Source organism: Zootoca vivipara, chromosome 6 (assembly GCF_963506605.1).
Source record: "Zootoca vivipara chromosome 6, rZooViv1.1, whole genome shotgun sequence".
Taxonomy (NCBI): Eukaryota; Metazoa; Chordata; class Lepidosauria; order Squamata; family Lacertidae; genus Zootoca; species Zootoca vivipara.
In genome coordinates, this window is record NC_083281.1 from 76,514,564 (window position 1) to 76,529,985 (window position 15,422).

Consider the following 15,422-nt stretch of genomic DNA (forward strand, 5'->3'; position numbering starts at 1 on the left):
TAGACTGACCGCACATGTGTTCAAAAAACTTTTTTTGCACATCTGTTTTGCTTTGTCTCCAATTCTGTCTACTAGAGGGAGCAATGCCTAGAAAGGTACACACATCCCCTTTCTTCCCAGTTCTGCATTTCAATAGCCCAAACGATATCCGGTAGTTGGATTACCTTGTATATATCAGTTAAAGGGCTCTTACTGGGAAATTTCATGGCATTCAATTGCAGGGCAGGACCAGTCTCGGTTGCTTCGTTTTCACCAGTTTTGGGGGTCAGGAAGAGCATGAAAGGCTGAGTGGTACGAAGGAGCTGGTTGTCCACCTAAACAAGGAGAAAGGCGGAGGAGAAGCATCAAGATACCTCCAAGTTGCAAAGCGAAAAACAGCTCCTGGTGAAAAACGGTACCCTGATGTTGAAATGAGAGCACTTTTACAGGTCCCAAAGACCACAATTTACACCTGTGTTGCCTTAGTAGGCACACCAAGGTCTTCACCATTATATCACTCAACAGCCAAAATGACTCTAGCTAGTTTACACCAGTTATTTCCTATTGGCCAACTTTAAAAGGTTATAGCATGTCATTTTCTAGCACTGCTAGAGAGTGTTTTGTCTGTTTGGGCGCACAAGTGCCACCTGCTGTTTGCACAGACACAATTCCATATTTGGGACTGCTCGGCAAACCAGAACGTCCTGATCGTTGATCTGAATCGAGGGCGAGCTTCCCAGGGGAACAGCGACTGCTCTTTATCAAGAGGATGACAACCAGAGCCACCCCTGGCAATCAGCTGTAACCTCCTCCCTCCTGTTTATTTTTCCTTGCGTGTCATATTCGCATCTAGCTTATATACTTCCGGGACCAATTTCACCCCAAAGTATTCTTTCTTTTTGTTTTTTTTCTGAGAGAGGACCCATCCAGTTACCTGTATATCCTGTATACTCAGTTCGAGCACTTGACCTGTTGACAGCTGTGTGAAATGGACGTTAATGCCGGTGAAGCTCGCAAACACCAGCTCTTCTGGGGCCTTGTTAACTAAAGATAAACCTATTCCGCCTTCCAATTTCAACTGGACCTACAAACGGAGCAGAAGCGAAATGGGTTAAAAAGTATTCACACAAGCATTAAAACCACTGACGTTTCTATTTTTCAACCAGGGTCTTTAGTTGGGGCCTTTTGCATTTAGAAACAAGGCTCACATCCTCTGGAAGTAAAGACTGAGGAGTTGTAATTAAAACAACCTAAATCGGGTGTGGGGAACATCAGGGCTGGGGGCAAAATGTGGCCCCTAACTGGCCCTCAGGACTGTCCCACACACTCTCCCCAGGTCTCACCCCTCACCAGCCCTGCCTTTTGCCGTCCTTGAGTGTTTTTGCCTGGGTAGATGTCTCTTTGATACCTCTTGCTGGCCACAGAGAGATGCAAGTTGGAACTTTTGTGTGGTTGGCACAGCCTTTCAAACAAAGCTGAGAGTCACATCCATCTCAGTGCCTGCTATTGCCTGTGGCCCCCCAGTAGGCAGCCATGAGGAAATGTGGCCCCCAGGCTAAGTAAGGTCCCCCATGGCTGATCTAAGGAGCTGCTACGTTTCTGCATGAACCTCCTTGGCACAGAGTACCCGTTCTGCTCCGGCTCTGCACTTTTGCAGACCGGATTCTGTGATTCATCTGCAAGGGACTCGTGTGTTATGAAATGCAACCACAGCTCTTTTGATTCCATAAACAGGAGTTCCTTGCTGGCTTCAGCTTGATATCTCAAAATTAAAATAGTGAAAGTTATCAGCAGTCGAATTTAGACTGTGAATGCTCCAAAGGGGACTTTTTACATTTCATGATGGGAACTCTCTGTCTCTCGGATCCAATCCTATCGGTCTCCGCACCAGGTCTGCAAAGCAGAATTTCTGAAGCATGACAAAGTGCAGTGGCCAATACCTAACTCAGATTTGAAAATGAGAAGAGTGAGTGAGTGGTCCTTGTTATGCAGCTTTGCCTGTTGAAAAAACAGCAGCAACAGCAGCAACCTCTCAACCCCCGATAGCAGCTTTCCTGACTCACTTCCAATTCTTGCTCTGTGTCAGGGTTCTTCAGCTTCCGCAGATCGTGTTCCAGCTCATCCCCCTCGTATGAGAAACGATCATTTCTGCGTTGGTTGAAGTCTGTTATCTAATACAGAATACACTATTAGGATTATTTCCCCCCCCTCTACAAGGCCAATCAAATCCACAAGCCTCTAAAACAACACCCAAAAACAAAACCTAAAACATGAAATAGAAAGTTTCAGTAAGAAATTGATGAATCGAAAAGAAACTGGCAGCAACAAAATATCTAATGCAACACTTTGTTCCTAGCTGGTTCTTTATGAACCTGTGCATGTGAGTGCACACTTCAAAGGAGTCCTATATCCGTGTCTCCATCACTGGTGGTACATCTGGTGGGGACACAATTCAAGGTCTTCTTGGAGGTGGTGCCCAAGCTAGGGAACTCTCAGTGCCAAGTGGTCTGCCTGTTTCTCCTTTTCTTTGCCTTTAAGGCAGCAGCGAGGAACCTGGGACCCACATGCCTCAGCAGAGCAGGTCTCCCTATATAATAATTAATAATAATAATAATAATAATAATACCTTTATTGTCAATGTACAACCTGTGTACAATGAAATTAACCAAGCCTCCTCCCCCCCCACTCATTCTCATTGGACTCTGTGTACTTGTTGCACAACACACCAACCCCATTGCACTATATTATTTTCTGTTCAGCAGCCTAACAGCCCACAGAGAGAAACTGTTTTTTAGCCTGTTGGTACGACTGATTATACCCATTTGGCCTGTGAAGCAGGGGTTGCCGGCACTGCCAACAAGCAGCGTCTGCAAAGGCTGGTGCCTTTGTAGTTTGATTTCAAACCACATTTGAGGGGGGGGGGTAGTGGTAGAAACAATTTCGCCTGATATAACTGGCCATGCCCACCTGTAAAAATGGCCCCGGGAGAACTTAAGCATCGTGCCCAAAGGCTTCTGCACCCATTTTAAATTGTCATTTTAAAACAAAGTAATTGCAAGATGCTTTTCAGCAGCAGGGGCATACTTTGATCGTTTTTGTTAGCGGTTTCTAATTTATTAGCACCGTTGCTATTTATTTCCTGGCTATTGGTTTATTTTTTTGGGGGGGAGGTGTGGTAATAGTTTTGTTGATAATCGTCAGCCAGCTTTAGGGCCCCCTTTCAGGGTATGGAAAAGCACAATATTAAACACTGCTATATATAAAGATAGTGTGGGTACTGAAAGATGCATTAGCTTAATTTGCAAATGTTAAGTCACCGTGCCTATGTCTGAAGAACTTGGGCTTAGGCCATTCCCCCAGCGCCTTGTTTAGCAATGCTCAATATATATGAATGCATATATAAACAGTGGACCTTTGGTGCAGTGGCGCTTCAGCATTTTCTGGAGGCATGACTGGTGCAGACATTACCATCTTTTCAATGGCGCTTTAAGACATTAAAAATAAATCTGGGATTTTTAAAGGCTAATGCTGTTTCGGCCTGCTTTTAGCTTTTATAATGTTTTGCTGCCTCTCAGTTATGATATTATATATATAATGGCCGCACACTTACAAATTTCTCAACATCCGAACGGAAACTGCGGCGGTTTTAGATAGGGTTTTTTCGACTTACGAATTTTTAGATGGGGTTGCTTCAACTTACGAATTTTTCTGTTTCCAATGCATTCCTATGAGAAATTGCGTTTCCAATGGCACTTTTCGATTTACGACTTTTTCGACCTACGAAGGTGCCTTCAGAACGGATTAAATTCGTATGTCGAGGCACCACTGTATATATTATTATTATTATTATTATTATTATTATTATTATTATATCAGTTATGAAAGACACTGCGGTTTTCTATTAGCATTCTGTATGACTAATTGTCTACGTCGTTCACTGCGTATCATGTCTGGATGAAGATTGGTTTAGAAATACTGGGTTGTATCCAATGTCAGGCCAACTTAAAAACAGGCCTGGTGAAATGAACGAACGTAACGGACTTGGCTCCACAAATGTCAATGGGTCTACTCCAAGCATAACTTAGTTATAGAAATAAATCTCCATGGATCAGACGGAGAATTTCCATCACCTGCAGGACTCTGGTTGGGCCATCTGGAATGACCCTGACTACCAAAACTCCTGAGCCAGGCCTCATCTTCTGATTGACAAACTGCTGTTCCGGTGGAACTGGACCTAATATCTCCAGGGACGTATCAGGTCCAAGAACGACTTCTGCTCCGTCATGTAGCCCTGCAATGCCTCCTTTTGCCTAGAAGGAAACAGGAAACAACAGAGAAAGCAGAAAGAGCTTAAAACTAAATACAGTGGTACCTCGGGTTACAAACATTCTGGGTTACAGACTCTGCTAACCCGCAAGTAGTTCCAGTGTACTTCCGGGTCGGAGGAAGCTTCTGCACATGCACACAAGCTATTTCCGGCGCTTTCCAGGTTAGAAGTGTGCCAGAAATAGCGTTTGCGCATGGGCGTGCACAGCCGTGGGCCCCTGCGCGCGCTCTCCCACCCTTCGGCCCACCACGCAATCGGCACGGCGGGCATCCGGCCTGAAGCCGGGTAAGTTTGGGGACCCCTGGGTTAGGGGCTCCTAGCAAACTGACTTAAGGTCCAATCCTGTGCAAGTTTGCTTGGAAGGCAGTCCCACTTAAATGTATGGGACTTACCTGGGAGTGAATGTGCACAGGACTACAGCCTTAAAAGGCCAGGTAAAGGAAACATGATGGGCCCAGGTACTAGAACAATACAGTGGTACCTCGGTTTAAGTACATAGTTGGTTCCGGAAGTCTGTACTTAACCTGAAGTGTACTTAACCTGAAGCGAACTTTCCCATTGAAAGCAATGGAAAGTGGATTAATCCGTTCCAGACAGTCCGCGGAGTAATTAAACTGAAAGTACTCAAACCAAAGCTTACTTAAACCGAGGTATGACTGTATGCCTGTACCAAATTAACTTTACTGGGTTGTTTTTTTAGGAACCTAGGAAGTCACCCTATACCAGGACATTGGTCCCTCTAGCTCACTATTATCTTAAACTGCCTGATGGCTCTCCAGGATTTCAGACAAGGGATATTCCCAGCCCTATCTGAAGATGCCCGGGATCAAACCTGGGACCTTATGCATGCAAAGCTGATGCTTGACCATTGAGCCACGGCCTTCCGCTTCTTTGCAAAGCATTACAAAAAACTACATGGAATTAGGGAGGAAGGGGAGGCAGACAGGGCAAATAGAGGGATCACAAATCCCTTTAATAAAGAATTCTGAGCACTGCATCTGTTATAATATAGCTTACAAATTAATTCCAGATGGATGGCTCAGAGTAGGCAGCCTTTGATCAAAGATCTCTGAGTTACTAAAATACACTCCCCCCCACCCTTTTCTCTTTTGCTAAATCAGGTTTGATTCTTAAAGACATAGTTTGCATTCTCCCTTTGAAAATCCCTTTCTTGTGGAAAACCAATTCATTGTAATCCTACCAATTTAAAGTTTCTAGCTCAGAGCTTTTCTTTCCGTTAAGCTTCCTATTGTGGCAATCGGTGAAGATCACAGAATTTAAGTGAAAAGGCTTTTGGAAACAAAAACTAGACAAACGTAAACAAAACTAACAAACCACACAGGCCATAAATAATTCCTGAAATACAAGCATGGTGGCGATGATCAAGTTTTGGCAGAAAAGGGATGCTCTGTGGATTTCTTTACTTTTCCTTACAGGTCTGACAAGAGGCCGGGGCAGTCAGAGCTGTCCTATGTTTTATATCCCAATTCTTATGCTGGTTTGTTGAATTTACCTGAAGAAACGTCTCCACCCCCATCGGTCTGCCCAGACACTGATGTCCAGCGCCGAGGGCCTTCTGGCGGTTCCCTCACTGCAAGAAGCAAAGCTACAGGGAACCAGGCAGAGGGCCTTCTCGGTAGTGGCACCCGCCCTGTGGAACACCCTCCCATCAGAGGTCAGAGAGATAAACAACTACCTGACATTTAGAAAATACCTAAGGGCAGCCTTGTTTAGGGAAGTTTTTAATCTGTGATATTCGATGTATTTTAATGTTTGTTGGAAGCCGCCCAGAGTGGCAGGGGAAGCCCAGCCAGATGGGAGGGGTATAAATAATAAATTATTATTAGTATTATTATTATTATTAGTCACTTCTTACAACTGGCAGGGAGCCCCAAAGCAATTTGCAGAATTTTTTTTTAAATGCAATGCAATCAATATGATCCCAATGATACAATGCAGAATATAGCAGTGCTTATAAAAGAACTGCCCCCCTCAACAACAGCTGAAAGCATAAAAGGTCCAACCCTCCCCAATCCAAACCAAGAATGAACACCTGACAGAGAGAAGAAAATTCAGGTCTCTAGTGCTCTCCAAGTGGTTGGGGAAATAAAAGAATGTTTTTGCTTGGTGCTGAAAAGATAACAATGCCAGTGGAAACAGCGTTGTTCTGTGGCTGGAGGTCCACTAGAGAAAAGACCTGCTCCCTGCTATACCTCTCTACTGATAGGACCTAGAGGGGAAAGCTGCACCCCTTAGCCTGTTTTTATTGGGTGAGAAGAACCCAGAAGAAGAGAACTGAGGAAGTGAGGGGGAAAGCTGCAATGGATAGAGTTGAAAGGAAGGGTGGGGTGCCGGGGAGGGTGGGCTGTAGCTCCACAGAAGAGCACTTGCTTTGCATCCAGAAGGTCCCAAGTTCAATCCCTGCCAGCTGGGGAGGACGCCCACCTGAAACAATGGCAAGCTGCTGCCAGTCAGTGCAGGCTTCCGATGTTTTCAGGCAGGCAACCCACCTTTAATCAAAGCATCTCTGCAGTGGGGTGGGGCATCTTGCTGGTGAGGACAGGCGAGTTACTACTACTGACTGAGGTGGCTGAGAACAGTGTGTTACACTCTTTGCTTCAGTCGCAGATTTTGGACATTGGTCATGAATGCTTTAGCTTAAGAGTCCTGCATTGCAGGGGGTTGGACAAGGTGACCATTGGGGTCCCTTCCAACTCTATAATTCCATGATGATTTTCTTGATATGTTTTTTTTACCATGGTATCTGTGAGGCAGTCGTGCCCACTGATCCGAGCTTGGATCAGGCTGTGACTCAGCCATCAGTCTGGACCCACCCGTAGAAGAGCAGTGGCGTGGAAGACAAATGGCCTGAGCCAACATAAGGCGACTCCCTAGGTTTCCATGAAAGCTCTAGGCAAGACATTTGTTCAGACCTCTTGCCAGAGAAATCCGTTCTTACCCCTGCACCCGGCTGGGTATGGAGGGAGAGAAGAAGATGGGGCTGCAGAAAAAGAGAAAGAGAAGTAGGGGCAAAGAACGAGAGGGAGATTGGTTGGGAAGGGGAAGAACTCACTCTTCCCTGATGGTCTCTAACTTTGATCTCTGATCAATAGCCCCAAGGGAATGTGTCTCTCAAAACAAGAAAGGTTCCCCATGCCAGCTATACCTCAGAATGACCGTGTGTGTTAAGTTAAGCTCAATTAGAGAATGACTAGTTCTGGGCCACCCTGTGAGCTCCAGAACACAGTTCTCCCACCCAGCTCTCCACATTATATGGCTGGTCCTGGGCTACCGCAGAAAGCTGGTGGCAGTTAAATAAAAAGCCTTTGTCTTTGAGCTACTCATGTGCTGCAAATTAAAATCAGGCCTATGGATCAACCCGTACCTTTGCCCTGGCAGAAACGTTTCAATGAAACGCAGAAGTTAAGATGATATAACGCCCCAAAGTCAGCGGGCGGCTTTTGGCTTACTGAACAGATTCCTGGTATTCCTGGTTAATTGTTGTTTTTAATAGATCACGGGGTGCGGAAGCTTTTTCAGCCCTAGGACCTAGGGCCACATTCCCTTTATGGAAACTTTCTGGGGGCCACGTGCCAGCGCTGGCCAAGGCCAGAGGCAAAAGTGGGCGGAACAAGGAATGTAACTCCTTACTGCTGTGCAGTAGAGAACTTTCTACACATACCTCGTCTCCATCCTCCACCTGGGCAAGCAAGAGACATTTTCATAGGACCTTTCCCAGCCAGGCACAAATGGTCAAGGAAGGTGTAAAGCAAGTATGGATGTAGCCCAGGCTATCCTAAGGACCAGACAGAGAGGCCTGGAGGGCTGCATCTGGTCCCCAAGCCCAGGGTTCCCCAGCCTCGTTAAGAGGTTTTACAAAGGGCTGGTCCTTGTTCACCTCGAGAGACACCCGGGGGGGGGGGGGGGAGAGACACCAAATGCCAACCTGAACGACAAGCCCATGCATGCCACAGACGAGCTTCCCATCCCGAAAACTCCAGGTCTGTGTCGTGCTACGCCGCCGGTCTGGCTTTCTCAGCATCAGCGGTTCATACCTGAAAAAGCAAAACGAGTTCATCTGTGCATCTTTTTTTTTTTTTAACGATCTGTGCATTTTACTTTATTTCATTTCCAGCCACGCACAACACTAATTTACAGAAAGGCTGTTGCCCTCTGATGAGCAGTGGGACGCGCTGTTTTTTTGCAAGTAAGGCCGACATCTACTCACAGAAATTCACTCCCACAAGAGGTAGTGACAGACATCAGCTTTAAAAGAGGATTGGGCAAGCATTCATGGAAGGCTGCATTCCCTCTGGGGCACACCTTTTAGGGGACACCAACCAGTGATAGGCAGGGCTAGGGCCAAAAGTTGCCAGAGTGATGGAGGTAAGTTTTACCTTCATACCGTAAGCTACTGTTTACCTACCTCTCTCTATCCTGGACCTAGGCAAGCAGCAAATTTCAAGGGCACATTCCAGCCAGGAAAAACAAAAAACAAGAACACGCAAGGAGGGCACAAAAGAGGAAAATGAAGTGTGTGGCCTTAGGCCTGATTCAAAGGCCGAACAAATGCCAGCTTCATAACTAGTGCATTTTCTTCCTCTCCCCAATTTATTTTTCGCCCTGCTTTCGTTGTGCAACAGCGCAAGAGTGCCCCTCCTGATGGCGATGACATTTTGGGAAGCAACACAGAACAGCTGATAAGGCAGAATTATGTGTGTACAGTTTGGTAATAATCCATCACTAATGCACCATCAATGACATGTTGCAGGATACACCTGCACTTTGGCAATAAACTCTGATTCCAACCTCCTTCTGTTAACACGAGTGAGCTCCACATTAGGAAGCCGATAGGGATATTTGCAGACCTGTTGTCCGTGACGGCAGCCAGGCCTGCGATGTCCAGGATCAGAGAGGATTCTGTGGAACGGGGAGGGCACGGCTTGTTCGGATGGTGAGGAACCGCAGAGCCCTCGTGGCAAAGCATCCCGGTGCCCGTCATCCTCCACAACTGGGAGCGCTTCCCCGGCTCCTGAGAAGAGAACAGCAGCAAGGAAGAGACAGGATCAGAAACAGCTCAAGGCGCCCACTTTTGCGTCCAGAACAAGGCAGCTTCTCTCCACAGACCTTTGAGCTTCATACCTTTTTCTTTAATATGACTCTCTGCGTCTTCAGAGAAACATCCAGGACAAGTTCAGCACAATCCACCTCCTTATTCGAAGCCACGGGCCTCCCGGTTTCTTCCTGCAGACTAGAATTGCAAGGAAATCGATTAGGTGCTCATGCAGAGAAGGGTTCCCAACACTCAGAAGGAGCACAGGTGTTTTAAATGTTATCAGACTTCTTACAAGTGGTGAGCAGAATGATAACTTTTACAGGAAAGCAAAAGCACAGGCAAATTTTTAAAATGCTCCCAGTAGCAGCTGCAGAGACTGCCCATTAGGGCAGATGGAAGTGTACCCTACCAATGTAAGCCTGCCTGCCTGCCTGCCTGCCTTCTTACATTTTAAGCCCAGGGGGTTGGCACTACCTGTCATTTTCTTCCTCCTTAGCCTCCATGTTGCCCATGTGGAATGCAGCAGGGAAGAGGCAGATGGGACGAAACTAGAACTAGTTTCCAGTCATTGCCACTGGCACCACCTACTGTCTGGGCTTCTCCCCTACCAGTTCCAGTAGGCATGAGCTACCACTGGATATTATTATTATTTTATTGTTACTACTACTACTACTACTACTACTATCATCATCATGTTTCCAACAAGGATTAAAAATACATTAAAACACCAGTCATTAAAAACTTCCCTAAACAGGGCTGCCTTCAGATGTCTTCTAAACGTCAGATAGTTGTTTATTCCTTTGACATCTGGTGGGAGGGCGTTCCACAGGGCGGGAGCCAGTACTGAGAAGGCCCTCTGCCTGGTTCCCTGTAACCTGACTTCACACAGTCAGGGAACTGCCAGAAGGCCCTCGGCGCTGGATCTCAGTGTCCGGGCTGAACAATGGGGTTGGAGACGCTCCTTCAGGTATACCTTTAAAATGTTTCTGAGCAGTACAGGGCTAGAGATAGCTTTCCTTTCCTTCTGGTTAGTGATGTGTGACTGTATAACTAGGAAGTTCGGGCGCACCACATTACGATACGCTGTAAGGGATAGTAACAAGCAAAGACAGGCAGGTCCCTGCCCTAAGGATGTTGCATTCTGAAACATCAACGTGGGGGAAGAAAAAAGTGAGGAAGATTCACGATCAGGGGACGAACAGGAGCAAGTGCAGTTCCGCAGTCTCTGTTTTAAATGGATTTCTGCTTCAAATGGCGATGTTTCCTAGATTCACAGAATGGTCATCGGTGAATCAAATCGCTCACTTTCAGCCCAAGGTGAGCATGATGACCCCATAGTTGGCTCAGAATGGAGACTGAGCCAAAGACGGCCTCTTTCCCACCACCACAGTGTCCTTCCTACTTCCCCCATAACCTGAATGCTGCTGTGGTGTTATTTCAGGCACCCTAAAGAAGATCTTCAACACTGCCTGTGCTGCTTCTGCAGTCGGGGGGGGGGGGTTCCCACTGTAGCAGCCACCTCCAGGTAAGGAGGCCAGGCTTGGGAAGACTTACCACATTCTAAATATGTTACCTAGTTATGAGTCCTGTTATAAGCTCCTCCCACAATAAAGCTATCAATAGTTCTTTTTAAAAGCGTGCCTTGTTCTGCCTATGGCAAGGGTAGGCAACCTAAGGCCCGTGGGCCAGATGCGGCCCAATTGCCTTCTCAATCCGGCCCGCAGATGGTCCGGGAATCAGAGTCTTTTTACATGAGTAGCATGTGTGCTTTTATTTAAAATGCATCTCTGGGTTATTTGTGGGGGCTGCCTGGTGTTTTTAGATGAGTAGAATGTGTGCTTTTATTTAAAATGCATCTCTGGGTTATGTGTGGGCCATAGGAATTTGTTCATTTTCACCCAAAATATAGTCTGGCCCACCACATGGTCTGCGGGACGGTGGACTGGCCCACGGCTGAAAAAGGTTGCTGACCCCTGGCCTATGAATGTGCAAACAATTCTTAGGCTGCAGTCTTAGAACTGAATTTTTTTTTTAAAGCTGCGACAGCCATTTGGTTAAAGGGCGGGGGGTATAAACGCTGTAAATAAATGATGTTTAAAAAAGAGAGGTTACCCTGAGAAAGTGTATGTTGCAGCAATATAAATGAAGTTCTCATAATAGAGCTGCTTGCTGTCTTGGAAGTCATCCATGCTGCAGCTGATTTCAGAGGAGCCGGCTCCCTTGACGGTCAGGGTTATGTAAGGCAGAAGGGTGGGCTCGTCCCAGGCATAATCTAAAGAGGTTGTTGGCTTGACTTCCGTGCTGAGCCGTGGTTCTGCAACACCGTGCTGAGCAAAGACGATCGGGACCTACAGCAACGGGGATGTCAGAAAGAGTTGAACCATTAGCATCAAGCCCCAGAAACCTTTTTGCTACAGACCGTTATGCTACGAAATGGTCCGTCACCTTGGAAAAGTTGTCTATGCGGAACGGGGGTGGTAACTGGATGGTGTCGCTGAACGAAACACGGTATGTAGCTCCCTTCAGAGTGATCTCTACTCGCAAGAAGTAGCATTTCCCAAGGGTGTCCCTGCAGAAAACAGAACCAGTCTGGTTAGTGTCACAAACCAGGAAAGCACCTTGCAAAACCAATAGGTTTAATTAATGGCTCACAGTTTTAAATCCTCATGAAGGTGAGAGCTAGAAATCAACAATGCTTTCACATGCCGGCATACCTGTCACAAATATTGGCACATCCAAAGATAATGGGCTCATATAAATTCCAGGTGTAATGCGAACTGTTCCAAAGGTGAAAGAAAGAACAGGAGGAGGACAAGAACAAGAGTGGCACTAAGCTAAAGCTCTGTCAAGTGGTTCCCCTGACTTCCTGGGTGACAGGGAGACATACCCCCACCTTCCTGGAAGCTTCAGTCAACCCAAGTGGAGAGAAAAAAACATATTATCCTTGGCTTAGCACTACAACTAACTCAGTGATTGTGGTTTGTTTTGCTCCCCAGCTCAAGCAAACCAAGAAAAACTTTGTGCTTTGTTGCAAATGAAACAAACCATGGTTCAGGCCTAATGCCAAGCCACGGGTCATGGTTTGTTTCCTCTGCACACTAACGGGAGGATCAAAACAGCACAAATAGGCATGTTCACAGTAAGCCGACATATGAACTGGGCCTATAGGTAGATAGGAATTCCCTGCTCTCTAGAATCACGATGGTAAGCCCGTGTCAAATACTCTCTTGCACAACAACTACTATGCCTGCACATGTGTTTTAGATGTATTAAAGAAGCAGCATCCACACGACAGAAACTACCTCATATTGATATGGAAGGAATTGTTTTTGTTGACTTCAAAGCCTCCAGACCAAATGCAGTTTGGAACATCCATGAGCCGGACGCAAAGCAGCTGGTCGTAATCGTTGCGCGGCCAGTGGAACACGACACTGGAGCCAGGGAGGGTGGAGATGTAGCCATCTGGGTTCGATGTGCCCTGAAACAACATGCATCAGCCAACAGCATTTACCAATAACCATTTTGCATGGCCCCAAGGCAAACGATCAATTGTTCCTTTTTATAAAAATCATTTATATTAATTTTCCAATAAAAACAGCCAATCAACATATAGTCATAATCATATTCCAATTAAAAAAACAAACTAAAACAAAAAAGACCAAATTATATTCCCAATTGTTTATTATTATTTATTATTATTATTATTATTATTATTTGGACTCCCCATAGTCTGGACCTCTTGGAGCATCTTCCACATCTCGTTCCTGCCTTTTTCTGTTGTTTTTCCTTTTTTCCACATCCGATCTTCATACTCAAAGTTCTCCGTCCCCTGGCTGTTCAACTCTCAATCATGTCCAAAAGCATATATCCTTGCATCCATCGAAATACAGCTTTGTTTTAAAATATATATTATTCCAGTCTGTGGTTTTTTCCAGCACAGCTTTTCCTAAAAAAAATTTCAGTCCAATCCAGGCTCTTGTCCAACTCCTCATTAAAAAATTTAATGACGCACCTTCTCCGGTGTTATCAAGTTGTAAATTCCTACCTTCCAGGCTTCTGTCGAAAATCGCCACTTGATGAAAAGCTGCTTGCATCTTGCAATGTAAATGATTTGTATTCCACATATGTAAATCATTTAGCAATCAATCAACTTTTCAGAGACCACGCCTTCCCCCCTCCCTAGGAGGGGGCTAGCCATCCGATAGGTTTTTCTCTCACATCCAATGATTAAATCCTGCAAACAGCTGCACTACATGTTGTCCAACTCATTATCTCAGTTCAGATGTAAAATCAGCCAGCAAACATCTCTAGTTCCTTCAAAGCAGGGAGAAACTCAAGTTTTTCTGTGCTGCGCCTTTAATCAGCACCATTTTGAAATGTGCAGGAGTTGATTTATTAGAAGTGAAACTGTATAAATCAGCGCCATTTTGTTTTATTTCTTCTTTTCCTTATCAAGTCTCTCAAACCAAATAAAGCTGTGCAGTTAAATGTCCAATTATAGATGAAAGTCCATCTGTACTTCTCTAAATAAATTAGGTTTCTTAATGGGGCTTGGCATAGAAAAGCCATTTCTATTATTATAAAACAAAGAGTACATGCCGCGTAATTCCAGAAATCATGAGTCTCCTTTAAATCAAACTCTAAAATCCAAGCCAGGGGGTATAAAATCTGCAGGTTTCCCCTCATCTCCTTCATTCCAGACTATGTCTGTTTATTATCCAAATCTAATTATTTTATTGAAGCAGATATTCCCAGCTCTGTGGGAGTGGCTTCGGAGACTGCCAGCCCATACCTGCCAAGTTCCTGCCGGAAAAATAAGGGATCGGCAGACCGAAGGAGCGCTGACGCCATTTTGGAACTGGGCGGAGCATGCTCAGAAGCGACTTTCGATGCTGCTCTGCCCAGTTCCAAAACGGCCGCCCCGGCAGAAATCGCTCCTGCGCATGCCAGAGACTCCAGACATGCGCAGAAGGAGCCTCCCCCAGCCGGTAAGTAAACCAGGGAAAAACAAAAAAATCCGTTTTTCCAGCTGGGAACGGCTGGGAAAACGGGGGTTTCCCGGGGAATACGGGAGACTTGGCAGCTATGCCAGCCGTGTCAGGCTCTTGACCCAGGTCCTGCCGTTTGCACAGTGCAAGTTGACAATCTTGGACATCTGCGGGTCTTCGAGACAGTCCTCCCCCACCCTGGGGAGTCTGCCAGGGCTAATTACCCCCATATCAGCCCTGAATTCCTGGCACAGCCGGGGTCCGATCGTATGGGAGTCAGCTATTTCCCATCGCCGGAAACAGGAAGTCAATTGTTGGTTTTCCTTAACCCATATAAAGAAAACACAGGGCATGCCTAAACATTAGTAAGCACGAAGAACAACTGGTCTACCTGAAGGTCAGATTTCCTTTGGATTGGCATTATTTACATCCACACCACATGGTGCTCTATCCCTGTTCTGCGCCCAGTACAGAAATCAAGTCCTTCCACTGCCAGGCTAGTTAACTTATTGAGGGCTTAATTTTACAAGGCTGCTTTAAGATGCTGGAAGACTCTTATGCAGTAACAGTAAAACTGCTCAGAGGGATGGAAGCTTTCTTACCTGTCCCCTGGCAAACGCCCGCTGTGCAAAGGCAAGCTTGTGCATGGATTTATTATCTAGCAGGTAGCGAGGGGCAAACGTTACCATACAGGTGTCAATGTAGCGACCTCTGCCCTTCTTGACATCAATACCTGGTAATAAATAAAGCCAGTTAGAACATGCAGCACCTGGGGCGCCACAATTTAGACATTTTATTGATTTTCCAGCAACTGGTATTCAAAAGCATTACTGTGACCAACCATGGAAGCAGAGCAGAGCCAATGTGGCCAGCTTTCTCCTCCTCCTCCATGAGTTTGTCTGATCCTCTTTTTAAAGCCATCAAAGTCGGTGGCCATCCCTGCCTCCTGTGGGAGTGAGTTCCACAGGTTAGCTATGTGTTGCAGGAAGAAGGACTTCCTCTCTCCAATCGATAGCGGTGGTTTAGAAACCGTGGTGTTGGTCTAATAAACTACGGTTTATTAGTAAAAGTA

The 15,422-nt window shown here is 45.9% G+C and overlaps 1 protein-coding gene across 4 annotated transcripts in view; it reads right to left on the reverse strand.

Annotated features, from left to right (window-relative positions):
* Window positions 1-15,422, reverse strand: part of VPS13D (vacuolar protein sorting 13 homolog D) — a 132,692-nt gene that overhangs the window by 47,817 nt on the left and 69,453 nt on the right. For all 4 annotated transcript variants that reach the window (XM_060276152.1, XM_060276154.1, XM_060276153.1 and 1 more), the window contains 11 exons: window positions 14,953-15,083; window positions 12,665-12,840; window positions 11,808-11,931; window positions 11,475-11,710; window positions 9,449-9,557; window positions 9,175-9,338; window positions 8,253-8,361; window positions 4,110-4,289; window positions 2,043-2,150; window positions 914-1,063; window positions 165-314 (listed from right to left, as the gene is read on the reverse strand). In XM_060276152.1, the coding sequence (XP_060132135.1) occupies window positions 165-314; window positions 914-1,063; window positions 2,043-2,150; window positions 4,110-4,289; window positions 8,253-8,361; window positions 9,175-9,338; window positions 9,449-9,557; window positions 11,475-11,710; window positions 11,808-11,931; window positions 12,665-12,840; window positions 14,953-15,083 (1,637 nt within the window). The remainder of the gene's footprint in view (window positions 1-164; window positions 315-913; window positions 1,064-2,042; window positions 2,151-4,109; window positions 4,290-8,252; window positions 8,362-9,174; window positions 9,339-9,448; window positions 9,558-11,474; window positions 11,711-11,807; window positions 11,932-12,664; window positions 12,841-14,952; window positions 15,084-15,422) is intronic.